Source organism: Hibiscus syriacus, unplaced genomic scaffold (genome assembly GCF_006381635.1).
Source record: "Hibiscus syriacus cultivar Baekdansim isolate YM2019G1 unplaced genomic scaffold, ASM638163v2 tig00000002_pilon, whole genome shotgun sequence".
NCBI classification, from domain to species: Eukaryota; Viridiplantae; Streptophyta; class Magnoliopsida; order Malvales; family Malvaceae; genus Hibiscus; species Hibiscus syriacus.
In genome coordinates, this window is record NW_024061752.1 from 561,018 (window position 1) to 580,112 (window position 19,095).

The following is a 19,095-nucleotide window of genomic DNA, read 5'->3' on the forward strand; positions in this document are numbered from 1 at the left end:
AAAGTTAGTAATTTATGTTTCAATTTTTTTAATAGTGTTTCATGTTTCCACCTACAATAGTAATTAATAATTTCATTGCACAAAAAATTATTTGATTATTGATATTTTATAAAATATTATTAGAATTTTTAATTTAACAACATTAACCAAAGATAATAATAAATATGTAATATATATGTTTATTTTTTAATAATAATATATACAATATCAAACACATTCCAAGCTATAATTACAAGCTAAGGACACTTGAAGAAGCAAGAGAACAACTATTCAAGCATCAAAACGAGAAAATCCCAACATGATAACAACTGAACATATATCAATGTTCAAACTCAAGTTGTAGATTTGATTTCCTTTTGCTTGGCATCATATGAGATTTGAATTTTGATTTCCTTTTGCTTGGCACCATATGAGCTTTGGATTTGATGAGCATCGGAAGTATTCGGACTTATGATTTGGGTGGTACTCAGAAGCATTTCGAACTTCTGATTTTAGTTGCTATTTGGTTTACCACCCAGATCATACGCCCGAAACGTTTCTGACGCTTTAAAGTTGACCAAAAAATACAATGGTCGAGATTTCCCTCGCGTTTAAACGTTGGAAAAAAAACAATGGAAATTAGGAATAATCAATGATAACATGCATATTGGCTTGGGCAATATTTATAGTGGAGCCGAAATATATGAAATTCAAACTCAAATTGAAATTTAAATTCAAACTCCAATTACATATGAAATGAATTTGAAATGCAGTGTTAATTGAACATGAAAATGCATAATTGATTCATACTGTTCAAGTACATGCTTTATGAACCATCAAGCTAAAAGATAATTGATTGAGTTCAAAGCTGAGTTGTGAGTGATGGGAGTTGTCACACTTGTCACAGTTGGAATAAAGTAATTTGATTTAATAATTTTATGCAGTGTTAAATTGAACATGAAAATTGCATAATTGATTCATACTGTTCAAGTAACATGCTTTATGAACCATCAAGCTAAAAGATAATATTGATTGAGTTCAAAGCTGAGTTGTGAGTTGATGGAGTTGTCACACTTGTCACATAGTTGGAATAAAGTAATTTGATTTAATAATTTTATTTGCACAAAAAATTATTTGATTGTTTTGATATTTTATAAAATAATATTTAGAATTTGTAATTTGTAATTTAATAATAATATATATCGTAACGTAAAAAATAAATCATTAGACGCCTATAATTACTAAATTAATATCTTAAAACTCACTCAAAAGATAACCTTAAATTAATGTTTTCCACTAAAAAAAGTATGGACAATTTTATAAAAAGGATAGACACTTTATAATATAACCACTACCTATTACATTATATAAACGATACGTATTACATTATATAAGCGCTACCTATTACATATGTTTACCTATTATATTGAAAGTGTCCATACTTTTTAAAAAGGATCGATACTTTTTTAAAAGTTATGTAATTATGTTTTAATTTTTTTAACAGTGTTTCATGTTTTCCACATACAATATTAATTTAATAATTTCATTTACACAAAAAATTATTTGATTATTTTGATATTTTATAAAATAATATTTATAATTTAAATTTAACAACATTAACCAAAGATAATAATAAATATGTAATATATATGTTTATGTTTTTAATTTAATAATATATACCGTAACATAAAAAATAAATCATTAGACGCCTATAATTACTAAATTAATATCTTAAAACTCACTCAAAAGATGTATATACCTAAATATGTAGTTAACAAACATACCTAAATATGTAGTTATTGTACATACCTAAATTTAATGATAATATATACTTGTAGTTATTGTACATACCTAAATATGTACTGCGAATTTAATGTTGTACCCACCCTTTAACTACCACTACCAATGTCACATCCTATTGAAAGCAGCACGACTGAAATATGTTCAAAATGAACCTTTGCTTACATCTCCATCAACTCCTGGAACACTGAACTTGCACAACAAAATTTTTGCCATGGATAATACTGATGTAGACAATGTTAAGCCAACCGATGGGGATAGGGCAATGCAGAGGGCTATCAAATCTGTTATCCCTTATGCTAAGCACAGATTATGTTCTTGGCATCTTTCTCGCAATGCACAAGCTAACATTGGTGACCCAAAGTTTACAGCAGCATTCTCAAAATGCATGGCTTCCTGGTGGATAACCAAGGAATTTGATATTCAATGGCGTTCGATTGTTTCAGAATTCAACGTCCAAAAGCATCCATGGGTGATTGAGAAGGGAAATACACGACACTTATGGGCACAAGCATATCTAACCGGTCATTTCTTTGCCAATATTCGCTCAACACAAAGGTGCGAGTCTATGAATGCTTCACTAGCTATTGCACTGAAACACAAGAAGACATATTTAGATGTTGTTCGTGCAATTGAAGATGGAATTAGTAGAATGCGTATGAACGAGTTGAAAGCGGATTACTTAAGTTTCCATACGAAGCCTTTCCAGATCACAAAACTGGACGACCTTGAAAGCCATGCCGCTGCGATTTTTACCCGCGAATCTTTTCGTGTGTTCCAAGATGAACTTATACGGGAGACATTGTACCGGATTGAGGCAGAGATTAAGTCCTTATCAGATGAATGTCAACATTATATTTTGTCAAAGTACGCAGAAAAAAAAAGGAAATTTGAAATTAGTTTTGATTCTCGTACGAAAACTCTAATTTGCTCCTGCAAAAAATTCGAGACCGTTAGACTTCCGTGTCACCATCAACTTCACATTTTGAAGCAATTGGACTACACATATTTGCCCGGGACTTTGATTCAAAGTAGGTGGACTAATGATGCGAAGGCTTCTGCACCCAGCTATGTTGATTTGAATTTGTCTCCAGAAGTGATGCAAATGGCAAGGTTCGCTGCTCTACGTTCAACGTCAAGTAGGTTATGCTACATTGCATCAAAGACAGACGAGTCTTTCAAAACCGCAAGAGATGAGATGAAAAAACTAATAGAAGAATTAGAAAACTCGTTTGGTTTGAATCATTCAGTCATCCAGAGCATTGTAGTAAACAATGTTCGTGACCCTCAACGAAAACAACGCAAGCGAAAAGAAGTGCCGAAGAACAAGGTCGAGAAGAAAATTAGGCGATGTGGGTACTGCAACGGTGAGGGGCATAACAAACTAACATGTCCTCAAGTCAAGCTCAGTTTGAGTACAAGCACACAGCCTACATCAACTGATTTTTTCGAAGACGGAATGGAATGACAACGATCTCCATATAAATATCGTAAGTATCAACATGACTCCTATTGTATGTACATATAAATATTTTGAATGAAGGAACAAAAACCGCGTTACTTAAAATTACCGACACTTTTTTAAATGGTATCGACACATTTTTCTTCCAATCTGGACAGAAAGTACCGACACAATATTATAAAGTGTCAATATAGGTTGTAGACCTATTCGCTCATAAAACCGGTATATTTATACCGGTTATATTACAAAATTATCTATTACATTATAAATCTGGGTTCCGATATGTAAATGTCGATACTTTTTTAAATCGTATCGACATATTTTTCTTCCAATATGGACATAAAGTACCGACACAATATTAAAAAGTGTCGATATAGGTTGTAGACCTATTCGCGCATAAAACTGGTATATTTATACCGGTTATATTACAAATTTATCTATTACATTATAATTATGGGTTCCGATGTGTAAATGTCGACACTTTTTAACAATGTATCGACACATTTTTTTTCCAATCTGGACATAAAGTACCGACATAAGATTAAAAAGTGTCGATATAGGTTGTAGACCTATTCGCGCATAAAACCGGTATATTTATACCGATAGCATTGCAAATTTACCTATTTTATTATAATATGTTGAAAGTGTCCATACTTTTTATAAAAAGGATCGATACTTTTTTTAAAAATTAGTTGAAAGTGTCTATACTAAATTAATATCTTAAAATTCACTCAAAATATAACCTTAAATTAATGTTTTTCACAGTGGAAAAAGTATAGACACTTTTATAAAAAGGATAGATACTTTACAATATTAAAAAAGTATAGACACTCAAATGTATATGTACATAGAAGCAAATATGGAATAATTAATGAAAATACACACAATATAATCACACCAAAATATAAATACACAAGAATGTTCAAATAATGTACCGACAAACAAAATTAATCCGATGAAAAAGGGTTGTTTCTAACGAAGTCCGGAACATTAGAGGTCTTCAACAAATTTTCCAAATACTCTCGTATGTTTCCGCCTTTTTCTGAGGACATACATAAATAATTTCAATTATCAAACTAATGAGGTGCAATTTTACTAACAATAAATTAAATTCACATAAGCATGAATAAATTTGTGTCATACCTAGAGCTTTGTCGTTCGAATGGGAAGCAGCGTCAAAGGTATGTGGACATATGTAATTGTATTTCTATATAAACACATAAGTTGTTAAAAAATCAATGTCTGAACACCTGTTCAACTGGAAAACATATTGCATAAATGCAACTTACCGGATTATAAATCATTTTTTCGCTGAATCATCGACCAAAGTGTATTTAGCTCGTTAAAATCTGGACACGCGTTCCAAACATCATTGAGATCTTTACAGTAGGTAACAGATCGTATGTTTGCATTTTTTTGATCTTGTTCACTCAAGTACACACGGTCGACGTTATGCCTGAGATTGTAATCAAGTTTGAATGTTAACATTCAAATGTATATTAACGATTTTGACTACAGTAATTCAATTGCTTCAAACATGTTCTAACCTCATCTTTGAAGACCAAAGGGCAACAACAAAATGTCGACACAAAATTGCATAAATTCAAATAATCCTCTTCTGAGGACAACATCTACAACATGAAGAAAATGAGATTAAAGTTCTACGCTATATGTTAAAATAATGGATACAAAAGAATAGAATTAAAACCTGCCGGCAGTCTTGGATGTAGGCAAGGACAGCATTGAGATCAAAAATTAAAAGTTTTCTTGAAGGCGGCGTTGCAGACACGATATACTTGTTGGATCATCTCTTCATCATCATCATCATCATCGTCATCATCTCATCGCCAGCTTCATCGTCATCTTCATCGTCAGCTTTATCTTCTGCGACCGCTTGGTTGTCCACATCTGTTAAAGAAAATAAAATAAAGTTCAGAACGTGTAAATGTTAAGAAACATAGATAATGAATTACCTAACTCGTTTGATGTCGTTGATGTAATTCGTTACGCAACATGGAGACTTCACGTTGCAATGATGAAATATCGGATCGCATTCCACTCACAAGGGAATCAATATGCTCCCGAAAATTGACCAAGTATTCCATCACGGTCTTAATTGTGACATCCTCTGCAACTGGAGCTTCTTCCATCATTGTGTCTCCACTTGGTTGCTCTTTTTCATGGCCAACGGGGTCCATTTCCCCTCTCTTGATCTAATCCGACCTCATTGACACGCTTCCAACCGAGTTTTCAACAAAATCATATCCCGCTTTTTTAATAAATACCAAGTCAATCTTGCGGGTTAATCGAACAGGGGCGTCATGCGAAAAATCAACTTCCTCTTCTTAGTGTAGTTGAAATTGTTGCTCCCTTTGTGACCATATATACAATTGTATTAAATATGAGTTTTGCAATGTTTGGAGCCGTTTTGGATTTATACTTTGCTATCCACCAATAATCGCTGTCTCGAAGCGTTGAATGTTTTCCCCCACTAGGCCGGATATACCATGTGAGCATTTTGTGAAACACTCTTGACTCTACATCGAGGTGAATTGGGCTATTTCTAGTAACCCGTTTAATTGTAGACCAATCTACACCATTTTCATCTGAATCCCCTGTATTCGCTACACCTAAACCCTCCGCAATAGTTTCTGGAGATATATATATATCCTTCCCCATGACATGTGTATTAATTCCTATTATATTAGTCTTATTAGGCTCGTGCTGTAAGGAAGCATTGTTGTAGAAGACTCTAACTAGGTTGGGATAATATCTTGGTTCTACACCAAGGAATTCAAGCCAACCCCAAGATGTAAATGTGGATTTAAAACTAAATGCATATTTATCATCAAACAAGAAACCCAGGTCAATGACACGTTCGGGACGAATCTTCCTTACTTTAAAACTCGTCTGCCATCTTTGTTTATCCATGTCAGACCTAAAGTTCAGAGTTTCGAAGGACCTGATTTCTTCAGAAGAATCGTTTGTTACAGAAGGAGGTGGTTGAGAAGAACTGGGTTGAGAAGAGCTTTGAGAAAGACCTCGCTTCTGACGCTGACGTTTTGGAGCCATTTTGGTTGGATGCTATTACAATGGAACACAAACACATTCAGGAAAAAAAACTCCAATATAGAAATCAATCAAACCCATAAAATATCGATAAATTTACCTGAATATCTGATCGTCACTTATGATAACGGTAGAAGAAAGAGGAATAGTTATCTTCTGCCTGCTTGCCTTTAGGGTTTCTCGATTAAGAGTACTATATATAGTAAACGGTGGAAAAACACTTGATATTTAAATTAGTATCGACACAAACTAAAACGTGTCGACACATTATTTAGACATATTCTCTCATAAAACCGGTATACTTGTACCGGTTAGATTGAAAAATTACATATTACATTATACTTTTGGGTTCGATGATTTGGGGATCGAGACTTTTTATATATGGATCGACACTTTATAGGTGCACCCTGTTTTCCATTCATTCTGGAACAAAAATATCGACACAAACTAAATTAGTGTCGACACATTATTTAGACATATTCTCTAATAAAACCGGTAAACTTGTACCGGTTAGATTGAAAAATTACATATTACATTATACTTTTGGGTTCGATGATTTTGGGATCGACACTTTTTATATGTGGATCGACACTTTATGGTTGCACCCTGTTTTCCATTCATTATGGAACAAAAATATCGACACAAACTAAATTAGTGTCGACACATTATTTAGACAAATTCTCTCATAAAACCGGTAAACTTGTACCGGTTAGATTGAAAATTACATATTACATTATACTTTTGGTTTTCGATGTTTTTGGGATCGACACTTTTTATATATGGATTGACACTTTATGGGTGCACCCTGTTTTCCATTCATTCTGGAACAAAAATATCGATACAAACTAAATTAGTGTCGACACATTATTTAGACATATTCTCTCATAAAACCGGTAAACTTGTACTGGTTAGATTGAAAAATTACATATTACATTATACTTTTGGATTCGATGATTTTGGGATCGATACTTTTTATATATGGATCGACACTTTATGGTTGCACCATGTTTTCCATTCATTCTGTAACAAAAATATCGACACAAACTAAATTAGTGTCGACACATTATTTAGACATATTCTCTCATAAAACCGGTAAACTTGTACCGGTTAGATTGAAAAATTACATATTACATTATACTTTTGGTTTTCGATGTTTTTGGGATCGACACTTTTTATATATGGATCGACACTTTATGGGTGCACCCTGTTTTCCATTCATTCTGGAACAAAAATATTGACACAAACTAAATTAGTGTCGACACATTATTTAGACATATTCTCTCATAAAACCGGTAAACTTGTACCGGTTAGATTGAAAAATTACATATTACATTATACTTTTGGGTTCGATGATTTTGGGATCGACACTTTTTATATATGGATCGACACTTTATGGTTGCACCCTGTTTTCCATTCATTCTGGAACAAATATCGACACAAACTAAATTAGTGTCGACACATTATTTAGACATATTCTCTCATAAAACCGGTAAACTTGTACCGGTTAGATTGAAAAATTACATATTACATTATACTTTTGGTTTTCGATGTTTTTGGGATCGACACTTTTTATATATGGATCGACACTTTATGGGTGCACCCTGTTTTCCATTCATTCTGGAACAAAAATATCGACACAAACTAAATTAGTGTCGACATTATTTAGACATATTCTCTCATAAAACCGGTAAACTTGTACCGGTTAGATTGAAACATTACATTACATTATACTTTTGGGTTCGATGATTTTGGGATCGACACTTTTTATATATGGATCTACACTTTATGGTTGCACCCTGTTTTCCATTCATTCTGGAACAAAAATATCGACACAAACTAAATTAGTGTCGACACATTATTTAGACATATTCTCTCATAAAACCGGTAAACTTGTACCGGTTAGATTGAAAAATTACATATTACATTATACTTTTGGTTTTCGATGTTTTTGGGATCGACACTTTTTATATATGGATCGACACTTTATGGTTGCACCCTGTTTTCCATTCATTCTGGAACAACAATATCGACACAAACTAAATTAGTGTCGACACATTATTTAGACATATTCTCATAAAACCGGTAAACTTGTACCGGTTAGATTGAAAAATTACATATTACATTATACTTTTGGTTTTCGATGTTTTGGGATTGACACTTTTTATATATACACTTTATGGTTGCACCCCTATTGGCCATATTGTAAATTTGCCTTTTACTTCAAAGTATCAACATGACCCTTAATGTGTATAAGAAACATGTACAACACATACTAACTTTTCTCATCTCATTCATAATTATTTCACATACAAAAATATAAATCGTATACAAAATTATAAATCTTATACAAAATTAACCCTACATTTACATCATTGCATCCTTTTGTTATTCTTATGTAATATTGCAGCTTTTGTTATCTCCTGTCTTCGTTCATTTTGATTGTGGCTTACGAGATCGTTTAATATTCGCGATCGATCCCAGTCTCCAACAACATATATTCAAATTGTCAGAACGTTAAGTATTGTCAACTACAGCATTCAATCTACGACTTTTAACAATTTTACCACAAACGAATTTTTCTATCCACTTACAAAATCACCAGTTGCCCCTGTAGAACCGATCGATTCCATCCACATCATCACATACATGCCGCAATCATGTCTGTTACAAAATTTGAAAACCACATATGTCAATTATGATGAATACTGCATAAATTAAGCTTTCTATTTGTGATAACATCTCATACCCATTCAATTGCTTATTCTTCTTATGCTCCACAAATTTGAAATTTTTCAAGGGATACTTTCCTAGAGATCCACAGGATTCAACCCAAATGCGTTTCTTATTATAAGAATCTAATATTTTAATCTGCATTAAAATAGAAGAAGTTATGCACCAAAAAAATTATGCATTATAATTTACATAATGTCCTTTCATACATATATACATACCAATCTCTTAGCATCCTTCACTCTCTGTTTAGTGCTTCAGTTGTAAACATACTATCATATATTGTTACAACACGATCTACCATATCCACACCAACAGATACCAATGTGAATTATGGTTTATTGTGATCATGATGCAACAAATTTCACAATTTGACAAAATTCAACATTCTATATCCGAAACATCATTTGCAATTGGTATGGTGTCTTACCTTCTCACAGTCGGTGAATTTCACATAGTTATCCAATATGACACCCCAGAAGGTAGAAATACTCTCAACACTTTCTTTGTTGTTGGCATCCAACGCCTGTTGCTGTAATTACGCAACAAACATTATTAATTTACCGTCTATAACACTACTTTTCAATATTTATTAATTTAACACCGCTAAGAGGTATGGAAGGTAGCCAATCCTCCGGAGTGACTTTTGAGAATCGTAGCATATGGTCCAAGCGAGCAAATCGATAACCTAACAAAATTAATTACACAATCAGAACATATTCAATAAGTTTTAACATTTTCTACTTTCTACTTACCACACTGCCAACCCATTCCGTAGGCTTCAACGTTGCAACGTCGTATACAGTAGCGAATTGATTTCCTATTGAGATTACAGAATATCTGTATGAATCATTAGGATTAATATGTTGTCATGAAATATTTAAATATCACTCACAAAACAATATATTTCAGTTACTCCGATTCTAACTCGCTATTCCATAAATAATCACAAATTGCAGCTTCGATGTCATCAATTCCGCTTGGAATATCCGCTTTTTCAACCTACAATTTTGCATACAAATTTTTGTCACAACAACATAATAAAAATCAAATTAAGTTTTCTTTTATTCAACTTACCTTCTGCTTCTTCTTCTGGGGTGCAGGACATTCCAAATCCAAATCTGCTGCTATAACACTCTCCGGTGTATAAATAACATTGACTTCCTTCCTCCTCACTTCTTCCATCTCTTCTTCTTCCTCCTCCCTCTTTTCTTCTTCATATTTTTTCAGTTCATCGTATTTTTTTTCTACATAGCTCTTCATCTCGTTTATTTCACCCTTCAATTGATCTCCTTCATCCAAGTATTTATCAACCACCCCCTTCACCCCCGTAAGTTCACTCCTCAATTCCACAACCTCCTTAATCACTCCCTCAAATTTTTCACCCGTCACCATCTTAATATCACCCCTTAACACCCCAACTTCTTTCACCACTTCACCCCTCAACACCCTACTTCTTTCACCACTCCATCTATTTTTCCTTCCACTACCCCCTTATGCCTCTCAAGTGTATCTTCGACTCTCTCAAGTTTCTCTTCGACTCTTGATTGTCTTTGCATGATTTCAAATTGGATTTTTTTGATATCAGCCAATTCAGACATCAAAATGTCGAAGTTACTACGTTTTCCCTCACCGTCGTCCCACTCACCGTCATCCCCCAATACAACCATCCCTCCTTTCTTCTCCTCTGCCTCCTCTAAATCCTTGCCAATAACCTTCAAAATTAAATTACAATATTAAGACATTGATTATATTCTTAATATTATTTAATTACATTTATTACCCTTTCTTGCTTCTTCGCTCTATCCAACTTCAACTTCACCATCACTCTAGCCACCTCTTCCTTCCCCCATGCACGGATGCGTGCCACTCCGGTTCTTTCATAAGCCGGCACTGCCTCACAGCCCGACCAAAAATCGAACAGTGCAACCTGCATTTATAATAAAATTATATTATATAAAAACACAAATAAGTTCTTCAACTCATTTACCTCTAAGATTGCTATGCACCCTTTGAGGTATCTCTGGCTGCCCTTTTTAAAGTTGATTATTGATTCAATCAATCTCGAATGGATATATTCAGCCCAGTTGAATTTACCCTTCAAGCCTTCATCACAAATGAGCTTCATATGTTCTTTGTTCGTTGACGTATTACCCGTTGGACAAAGAAATATACCGACAAGGTATAATAGAACTCTGGCCTTCAGCTCATCCCCAACGTAAGATCCACTTTTATTTCCTCTTCAATTTCAGCATATGTCACCTTATGCTTCAAACCATATTTGGAGGCAAGTGCTTTCCAGTCCTTACTCTGACAGACTTCTACAACACTTTTGCCTTCATTTTCTACCCCCAATACGGCTGCAGCACATGGGATCCCGAGAGGAAATGAAAAATCACCATATTTAGCAACACATTGCCTGACATCAAATTGCGCCATCAAGGATCGACACAATTCCCTCCGAATAGGTCGATCCCTTACTCCTACCAACGATCCAAAACCTATTTCTCCCAGCACATTCAACTGACCCTTCTCCTTAAGGTGTTTAATTAATAAATTCACCCTTTTAATGCTGAATCTTGTCGACACTTCCTACATTTTTTAACAATATAATGTTATAGTTCTTATATTTTGTATCAACGTATTTACAAGTTTAATGAATACCTTATTTTCATGTGCTTTCCTCCGTTCTTTGTATTCTTTACTATCATTCATTGACTGTGTGATGTAAGGTTCCTTTTCAGCATCACTCATTGAATTCCATTTGGACCTCACATCTTTTGTCACCTAATATAAAACATAAACGTTTCTTAATCAATACATTAACACTAAATACTACTCAATGTCAATTTCATTTTACATACCGAACCACTCTGTGTGCCATCTTCCTTCATCCTTTTGCATTCGGCCATACTGTCAACATTTAAAATTTGTAATCAATTTAAAGTTTATCGATACTTTAATCCAATTACCATTTCAACAATAATAACAAAAAGACATTGATACTTACTAGAAGTACATATATCCACCCTTGAGTTGCTTTCGAGTCTCGGCCTCAATTTCAAAGTCATCTGCTCCACCAACAATTTTCCAACCCATTGACTCCATTTTTCCTTCATATATCAGTTTACGCAAATCAAATTATTTTGTTACATACACTTTATTCAATATACAAATATAGATAACTACTCTTGTGGTAAAACGGTTTTCTTCAAAAGAATTTGAATGGCCACACCAAAATGTGTCGGTACATTTATACAACCTATAATATCATTTTCTACCTATAATATTTAATAAAGTATCGACATTTATTTTTCCTTGAATATCACTTTCTACCTGCAATCGTTCCCAAATGCTTCTTTACTCCAAAACCCCAAACAACACATAAAAACCCTATCGCGATTACTGTAATAATAAAAAATTAGGGTTTCGATAACATACTTTTCGATTAGACTGCAGCAACAAACAAACAAACTTCGCTTTAGAAACGCCTTCTGAAATGCAGCAACAATTACGCTTCGCTTTCAAAAACTCGTCCATTCTATCTATTTTCAGAGGAGATTTAGCTTATATTTTGATCGGATATGTTATTTATATTTAATCGATACAAATACAAAAGTGTCGATACTTTTATGTCAGGTGTCGATACTTTCGAAAGGATAATTACCTATTTCTTTGAAAGTGTCGATAATTTATTACACGTACTTATGAAAGTATCGACACTTTCAATATATCCGGTATCATTTTACCGGTTTTATCATTTTGATACCGGTTTTATCATATTTTTACCTGTTATATCGTTGTGGATCGATATTTTTTTTTAAGTATCGACACATTATAAGCGCTAAAATTGCTTCTCTTTTAAATTCACAAAGTGTCGATCCTTATATAAAGTATCGACACTTTCAATATATCCGGTAACGTTTTACCGGTTTTATCATTTTGTTACCGGTTTTATCATATTTTACCTGGTATATCGTTTAATATTTCTTCATGACTTAGACCTACTTTTATACGTATAGACACTTTTATAAAAATGATATATACTTTTTTTAAAGTTATGTAATTTATGTTTCAATTTTTTTTAATAGTGTTTCATGTTTTCCACCTACAATATTAATTTAATAATTTCATTTACACAAAAAATTATTTGATTATTTGATATTTTATAAAATATTATTTAGAATTTAAATTTAACAATATTAACCAAAGATAATAATAAATATGTTTTCCACAGTGAAATAAGTATGGACACTTTTATAAAAATGATATATACTTTTTTTAAAGTTATGTAATTTATGTTTCAATTTTTTTTAATGTTTCATGTTTTCCACCTACAATATTAATTTAATAATTTCATTTACACAAAAAATTATTTGATTATTTGATATTTATAAAATATTATTTAGAATTTAAATTTAACAATATTAACCAAAGATAATAATAAATATGTTTTCACAGTGAAATAAGTATGGACTCTTTTATAAAAATGATATATATATTTTTTAAATTTATGTAATTTATGTTTCAATTTTTTTTAATAGTGTTTCATGTTTTTCACCTACAATATTAATTTAATAATTTCATTTACACACAAAATTATTTGATTATTTGATATTTTATAAAATATTATTTAGAATTTAAATTTAACAATATTAACCAAAGATAATAATAAATATATTTTCACAGTGAAATAAGTATGGACACTTTTATAAAAAGGATAGATACTTTACAATATAACAGGTAAAAATATGACAAAACCAGATTCATTATGACAAAACCGGTCAAATTTACTTGATATGTTAAAAGTATGGACACTTTTATAAAAAGGATAGATACTTACCGATAACCAAAGTTTACCGGTTACCAAATTTTTTAATAGTTTTTCATATTTTCTACCTAAAACATTATTAGTTGTCAACATAATAGATACCGCTAAACCGAATTTATTAAATACATTTTAATGTATCCGGTACTACCATATATTAGCCGTATATTAACCCGCCTTTCCTAAGACAATCCCTATAATAATAGTATACTACAATCCACGAAACCCAGCTGCCAAAACTATCAGCCTCGGAAACCACCGTGCCACGATCAGAACCACGAAATGCTACCACTTGTCCTTACCTTTCACCTTTCTACTTTAACTTTCACTTCAATGGCTTCCCCTCTTTTCCTTAGCCCCCACCCTTCCATTCCCATTATTTAAATCCTTCAAACCCCTTTCATTACAACACAGACCAAAACCAAAAACATCCTTCAATCATTTTTTTTAAAGCTTTGCTGTCGTAAAATATCTCTCGGTGTCTTCGTTAAGTGTAAGAAGAAAATGAGGAACAAAGCAAGTGGATTGTTGAAGCAGATACTCACGGGTTTAGCCACAATGGCCAAGGCCAAAACCATGGCCATAAAGAGCAAGACGAAGGCAATCAAGACTCGCCTCGTCATCTTCTCCTTGCTTCAAAACAGGAAGTTTCTGGTGGTGAGCTCGCTCTCCGACAAGCTCAATGCCTTGATGGGGCGCAATGACAAAATCTCCAAGGAGGTAGAAGGCGATGTGAGTGGAGGTCAACGAAGCCCGTCGATCGCTCTCTACAATAGCAGCAATGCCATGTGGATACCGAGTACAACCCAGACCAAGTATGAAGACGATGCTGATGAAGAAAAATACCCAGACCTGAGTCACTCGCTTTTCGAGTCGGAAGAAATGGAGTTGGGCGATCAAGGAGCTTCGGTGATCGAGATAGTGAAGAAATCGAAAGAAGATAGAGGGGAAGAGTTCAGGCTGGAAGATGAGATAGACCGAGTAGCTGACTTGTTCATACAGAGATTCCATTGTCAAATGAGAATGCAGAAGCAGCTTTCGTTGAAGAGACGTCAGGAGATGACGGAGACTAGCCCCTAAAGTGTAATGTAAGTAGAATTTAGACACTTTAAATCTGCAATTATTCGGGGAAGAAGAAACACTTCCTCTTTGTACCCAAGCCAAAATCAGTTTGTACACCTTTATATTAACACAGGTGTTGTACATTGATTTCTCTCTTCTTTTTTAAGCATAAATTGAACTAATAAGTAGGTCGGAACTCCGACGTCGTTCAGGGGATATCTTCAGAAATAAAAAAAATATTAGCAGTTTAGTTTTTTTTTCAATTAATTTAGGATAAATAAAAATTAATATTTGTTTTACGATAACTCTCGATCATTTAACATTAAACATTCATAATATTATTATTCACGGTGTTTAAATATGAAATCTTAAAAAAAATTACTATCAAGATCATTTTGTTTGTATTAATAATTTAGTTTAAATAGTTCTTTTAGTTGATCTCGTATGAATTAAATTTGATTTACAATTAAGAAATATAATTTCTAAATATATAAAAATGTATATAAAATATATTTTTAAAAAAAACTTAAAATTGTTAGATAAAATCAGAAAATTGAAAGGAAAAATAATTGAAACTCTGAGCTCAACTCAGTTCAAAATGACATCCTCTCCAGTCTCCGCCCAATTTTTAATGTGCAAAAAGAAGTTAGATAGTGATACTCCAAATTTTATTATGTTTATTTAATTATCATTTTAAAAATAATCCTTACAAAACATTTTAAAATTAAACTCATACTTAGTTAAAAATAATATTTATTATCTAAATTTATATTAATCACAGGAATTATAAATTCAAATATTCAAATTAAATACTGTAATACAAAATAAAGAATGTATTTATTTCTAAGTTGGTTTATGTGATGGACTGATTTATTGGGTATGTTATATTGGGCCATTTACATTTGTTTTGGGTTCAAAATTGTGCATAGTCAAATCCACGCGTATGTCAGTCCATTTACATTTTATTATGATTTTGAATTTATTATATAGGTTATATTTTATTTTAAGTTTATATACATATTAATTATATTTTTTATTTTGATTTACAATGATTAAATTAATAATAATAATCATTTGAATGTATATTATTTATCGTATTAGTAATTTTTTTATAAACACAACTTTAGGATTAACATGCAATTATTAATACAATGCATAACTATAGATTCAACATATTATTATGTTATTATTGATTATTTTGAAAAACCCATAACTTTACGTGGAAAATATGTTATATTTTTCTAACATACACAACGTTGCACAAACTACATCATCAGTCATCAAATTATTACAACTTTTCTATTTGGTTATTGAATTGTTTTCTTTTTCTACAAATTCAGCCACTAATGTTATATTTTTTTCCTATTTTGGCAACTGACTGAAACTGGTATAATAATAGTTTTAGTCTCCGAAACTTATTACACAATTTAACCTAAATATTATATCTGTCAATCCTACAACAATTATATAGCTTGAAATACCAATTAAGTGTTTTGTTATTCCATGGTATAGGTTTGATCCCTTCCAAACCCATTCATTTACCTTAATTTTCACATAGATTTAACTTCAGTGAATTATTTAGATTTAGAATGAGGATCAAATTGATGGAATTTTTAAATATAAAAAAGTTAAATTTATTGAATTATTTTAAATTATGATCAAATTGCATGATATATAAATTTCAAGGATTAAAATTATTGTTATACCAGACTATATCAACATCTTCATTGAAATTTAACAGAAATTTAATGTTTAATGATCAAAATAGAAAAAATGTAATATTAGCGATTAAAACTATAAAAGAAGTAATTTGGTGATCAATGATGTAATTTACCTTTATTCTTATTATTTTATATTCAATTGTTTATTTTATGGTAATATATGTTTAGCATTTGGACTTGGTGGTCCTCATTCTCCTGCCGTGACCAACTTTCCTTTAGCACCTGTCAAGTGTCAATGCAAATGACTAATTTATTGGTCTAGGTTAATCCACTAAAGGTACAATTATGTTCAAAATGATCGTTATAGTCATTAATTTTTAAAAAAGATATAAAATAGTCATTAAAATTATTGAAATAGTCACTAAATTTTATTGAATTATTGCAAAATATTCATTATTTCTTACAATTATTCAAATTGATTATTAAGTTTATCAAACTTTTACACTTATCATAACATCACATCAATTCAATAAATTTAATGATCATTTTATAAAATTTAAAAATATAATGAATAAATGATCCTTTGAGCATAGTTAAAGACATCTAATACATTTTAACCATTAGTGCTAAACACACTTGCACTAAAATGAACTATATTTTGACCAAATGGCCCTCCAATTAATGAAGCGCCAAAATACCATTTGTGAACACTGGAGAGTATAGAAGCCACCACTGTCATCGGAAAGTCTTAAAAATCATAAAGAGTGAAGTCAATTAGCCACCCACCTTCCGTTCTTAAATAAATGGCCACCAAATGCCAAAGCTTTCTTCACAAATCACCATTAACCTTTTGCAAAGAGATGATTCGGCTATGGAAACAAGGGGTTAGAGTTGTTGACAGTGGGGCAACCGGTACTACCGAAGATTTTAGCAGTGTTTTTTAAATGTCGTGGGCAACTTTAGTAGCCCTTTCTCTCGTTACAGCTATCGTATTCTCCTGTGCCGGTGGCCCGTCCAAAGACAAAGCCACCGCTACCCATGATACATATGGCTGCAGTAATGAACAGTGATGAACAGTGTTTGTGATTCATGGGAGGAGAAACCACAGTTTCCTTCCTTATCTACGTTTCATCGGTCAAGTTTAGAGGTTTAAGTCTATGGCTAAACACATTAAAAGACGTAAATAAGTTGCAGAATTATTGTCTATATCTTTCATTATTGTTTTATGACCTAAGTTCAACTTAATTACAAGATTTCAATATGATTCAATTGCATAAGAACTCAACCCCCAAGTTAATCCAATGTCTGCAGAATGCGAAATCTCTCCTACAGAGTTCTTAGTACAGATGTTTTGTTTGATGCATGGAAAGGTTCAACAAACAAGGAATTAGAGGACCACTGTTGATTCCCAGAATCAAATTCAGCTGTTTCCTCTGCAGAGGTTTATGTATTAACTCCCACCTGCGTAGGTAATGGCAGTTTCAGATTCCCATGTGCTAAATTGAAGGCATTAGGTCCAGTTGGGGTGGATTGTTAAAATCATTCAATTATATTCAGGGATAAATCCCCACTTAATTCTCAAAATTGATTACATCTCCTACATTGTTCCTTGATTCTTTTTACAATATAAGCCCTTGAACTTAACGTATTCAAGTTTGAGAGTTGTATACCAAATAATTTATTTTTATTAAATGAGATCCACAAATCATTAAAAGTGCAGCATCGAATATTCTCACAACAGCCATACATTACATATACAATTCTCAACTTGCCGAGATAGTCATAATTGCTGATAACCAGAATCTCTAAATGCTCTCCAAAACAGTGACACTCAGACCACCGTAACAAAAGAATGGTGAAACTTAGGGATGGATGGATGGAGGGGTGGTAAAGATGGTTGTTTTTTTAAAAAAATTTAAATTTTTATATATTTTTATTTTCTAAAATTTTATAGATCATTCTTTTAAAATTTTATTAATTCAACTAAGGTAAAATTTTATGTTCGTTTTAGATTGGAATTCCCTTGATTTGTCTATCTCCATCGTAGTCGAAGCCGTGTTCCGATTCCCAGTTTGTTTGTTTCTCTAGGGTTTCAACATTGGCATATAACATCACATTCTCCATTAGAACCCGACAAAAATGGAACCAGAAGAAGTTGCAGTTTTCGAAACACCAAAGCTTTTGACCGCAGTACACAAGAAATGCAAATACCGACCAAATCATATGTAATAAAACAGTGTAATTCCAAGCATCCGTGACGGGGTCATAGGATGCATCGGGTGTTGAATTTTTTGGACGTCATATTTCAGCACATTGAAAGACACAGACAAAAGGGTGTCCTTTTCTTTGTACTGAGAATTACTATAACAAAGCTCCTTCGATTTATTCTCTGTACATGCCGGGACACTGCCTTGGAAATGATCGCCAAGTAATTGCTATAAAATATATCAATGGCTTTTACACTGTTCCAAACTTTCCACACTTTGGGTACAGAAACATACGCG

General features: G+C 32.4%; 1 protein-coding gene across 1 annotated transcript; it reads left to right on the forward strand.

Annotated features, from left to right (window-relative positions):
- The first annotated feature begins 14,290 nt into the window (after positions 1-14,290).
- On the forward strand, positions 14,291-15,135 carry LOC120169072. The gene has a single exon (XM_039179799.1). It carries the CDS (start codon positions 14,373-14,375, stop codon positions 14,946-14,948), a length of 576 nt encoding a protein of 191 aa, XP_039035730.1. The 5' UTR covers positions 14,291-14,372; the 3' UTR covers positions 14,949-15,135.
- Positions 15,136-19,095: the final 3,960 nt, after the last annotated feature.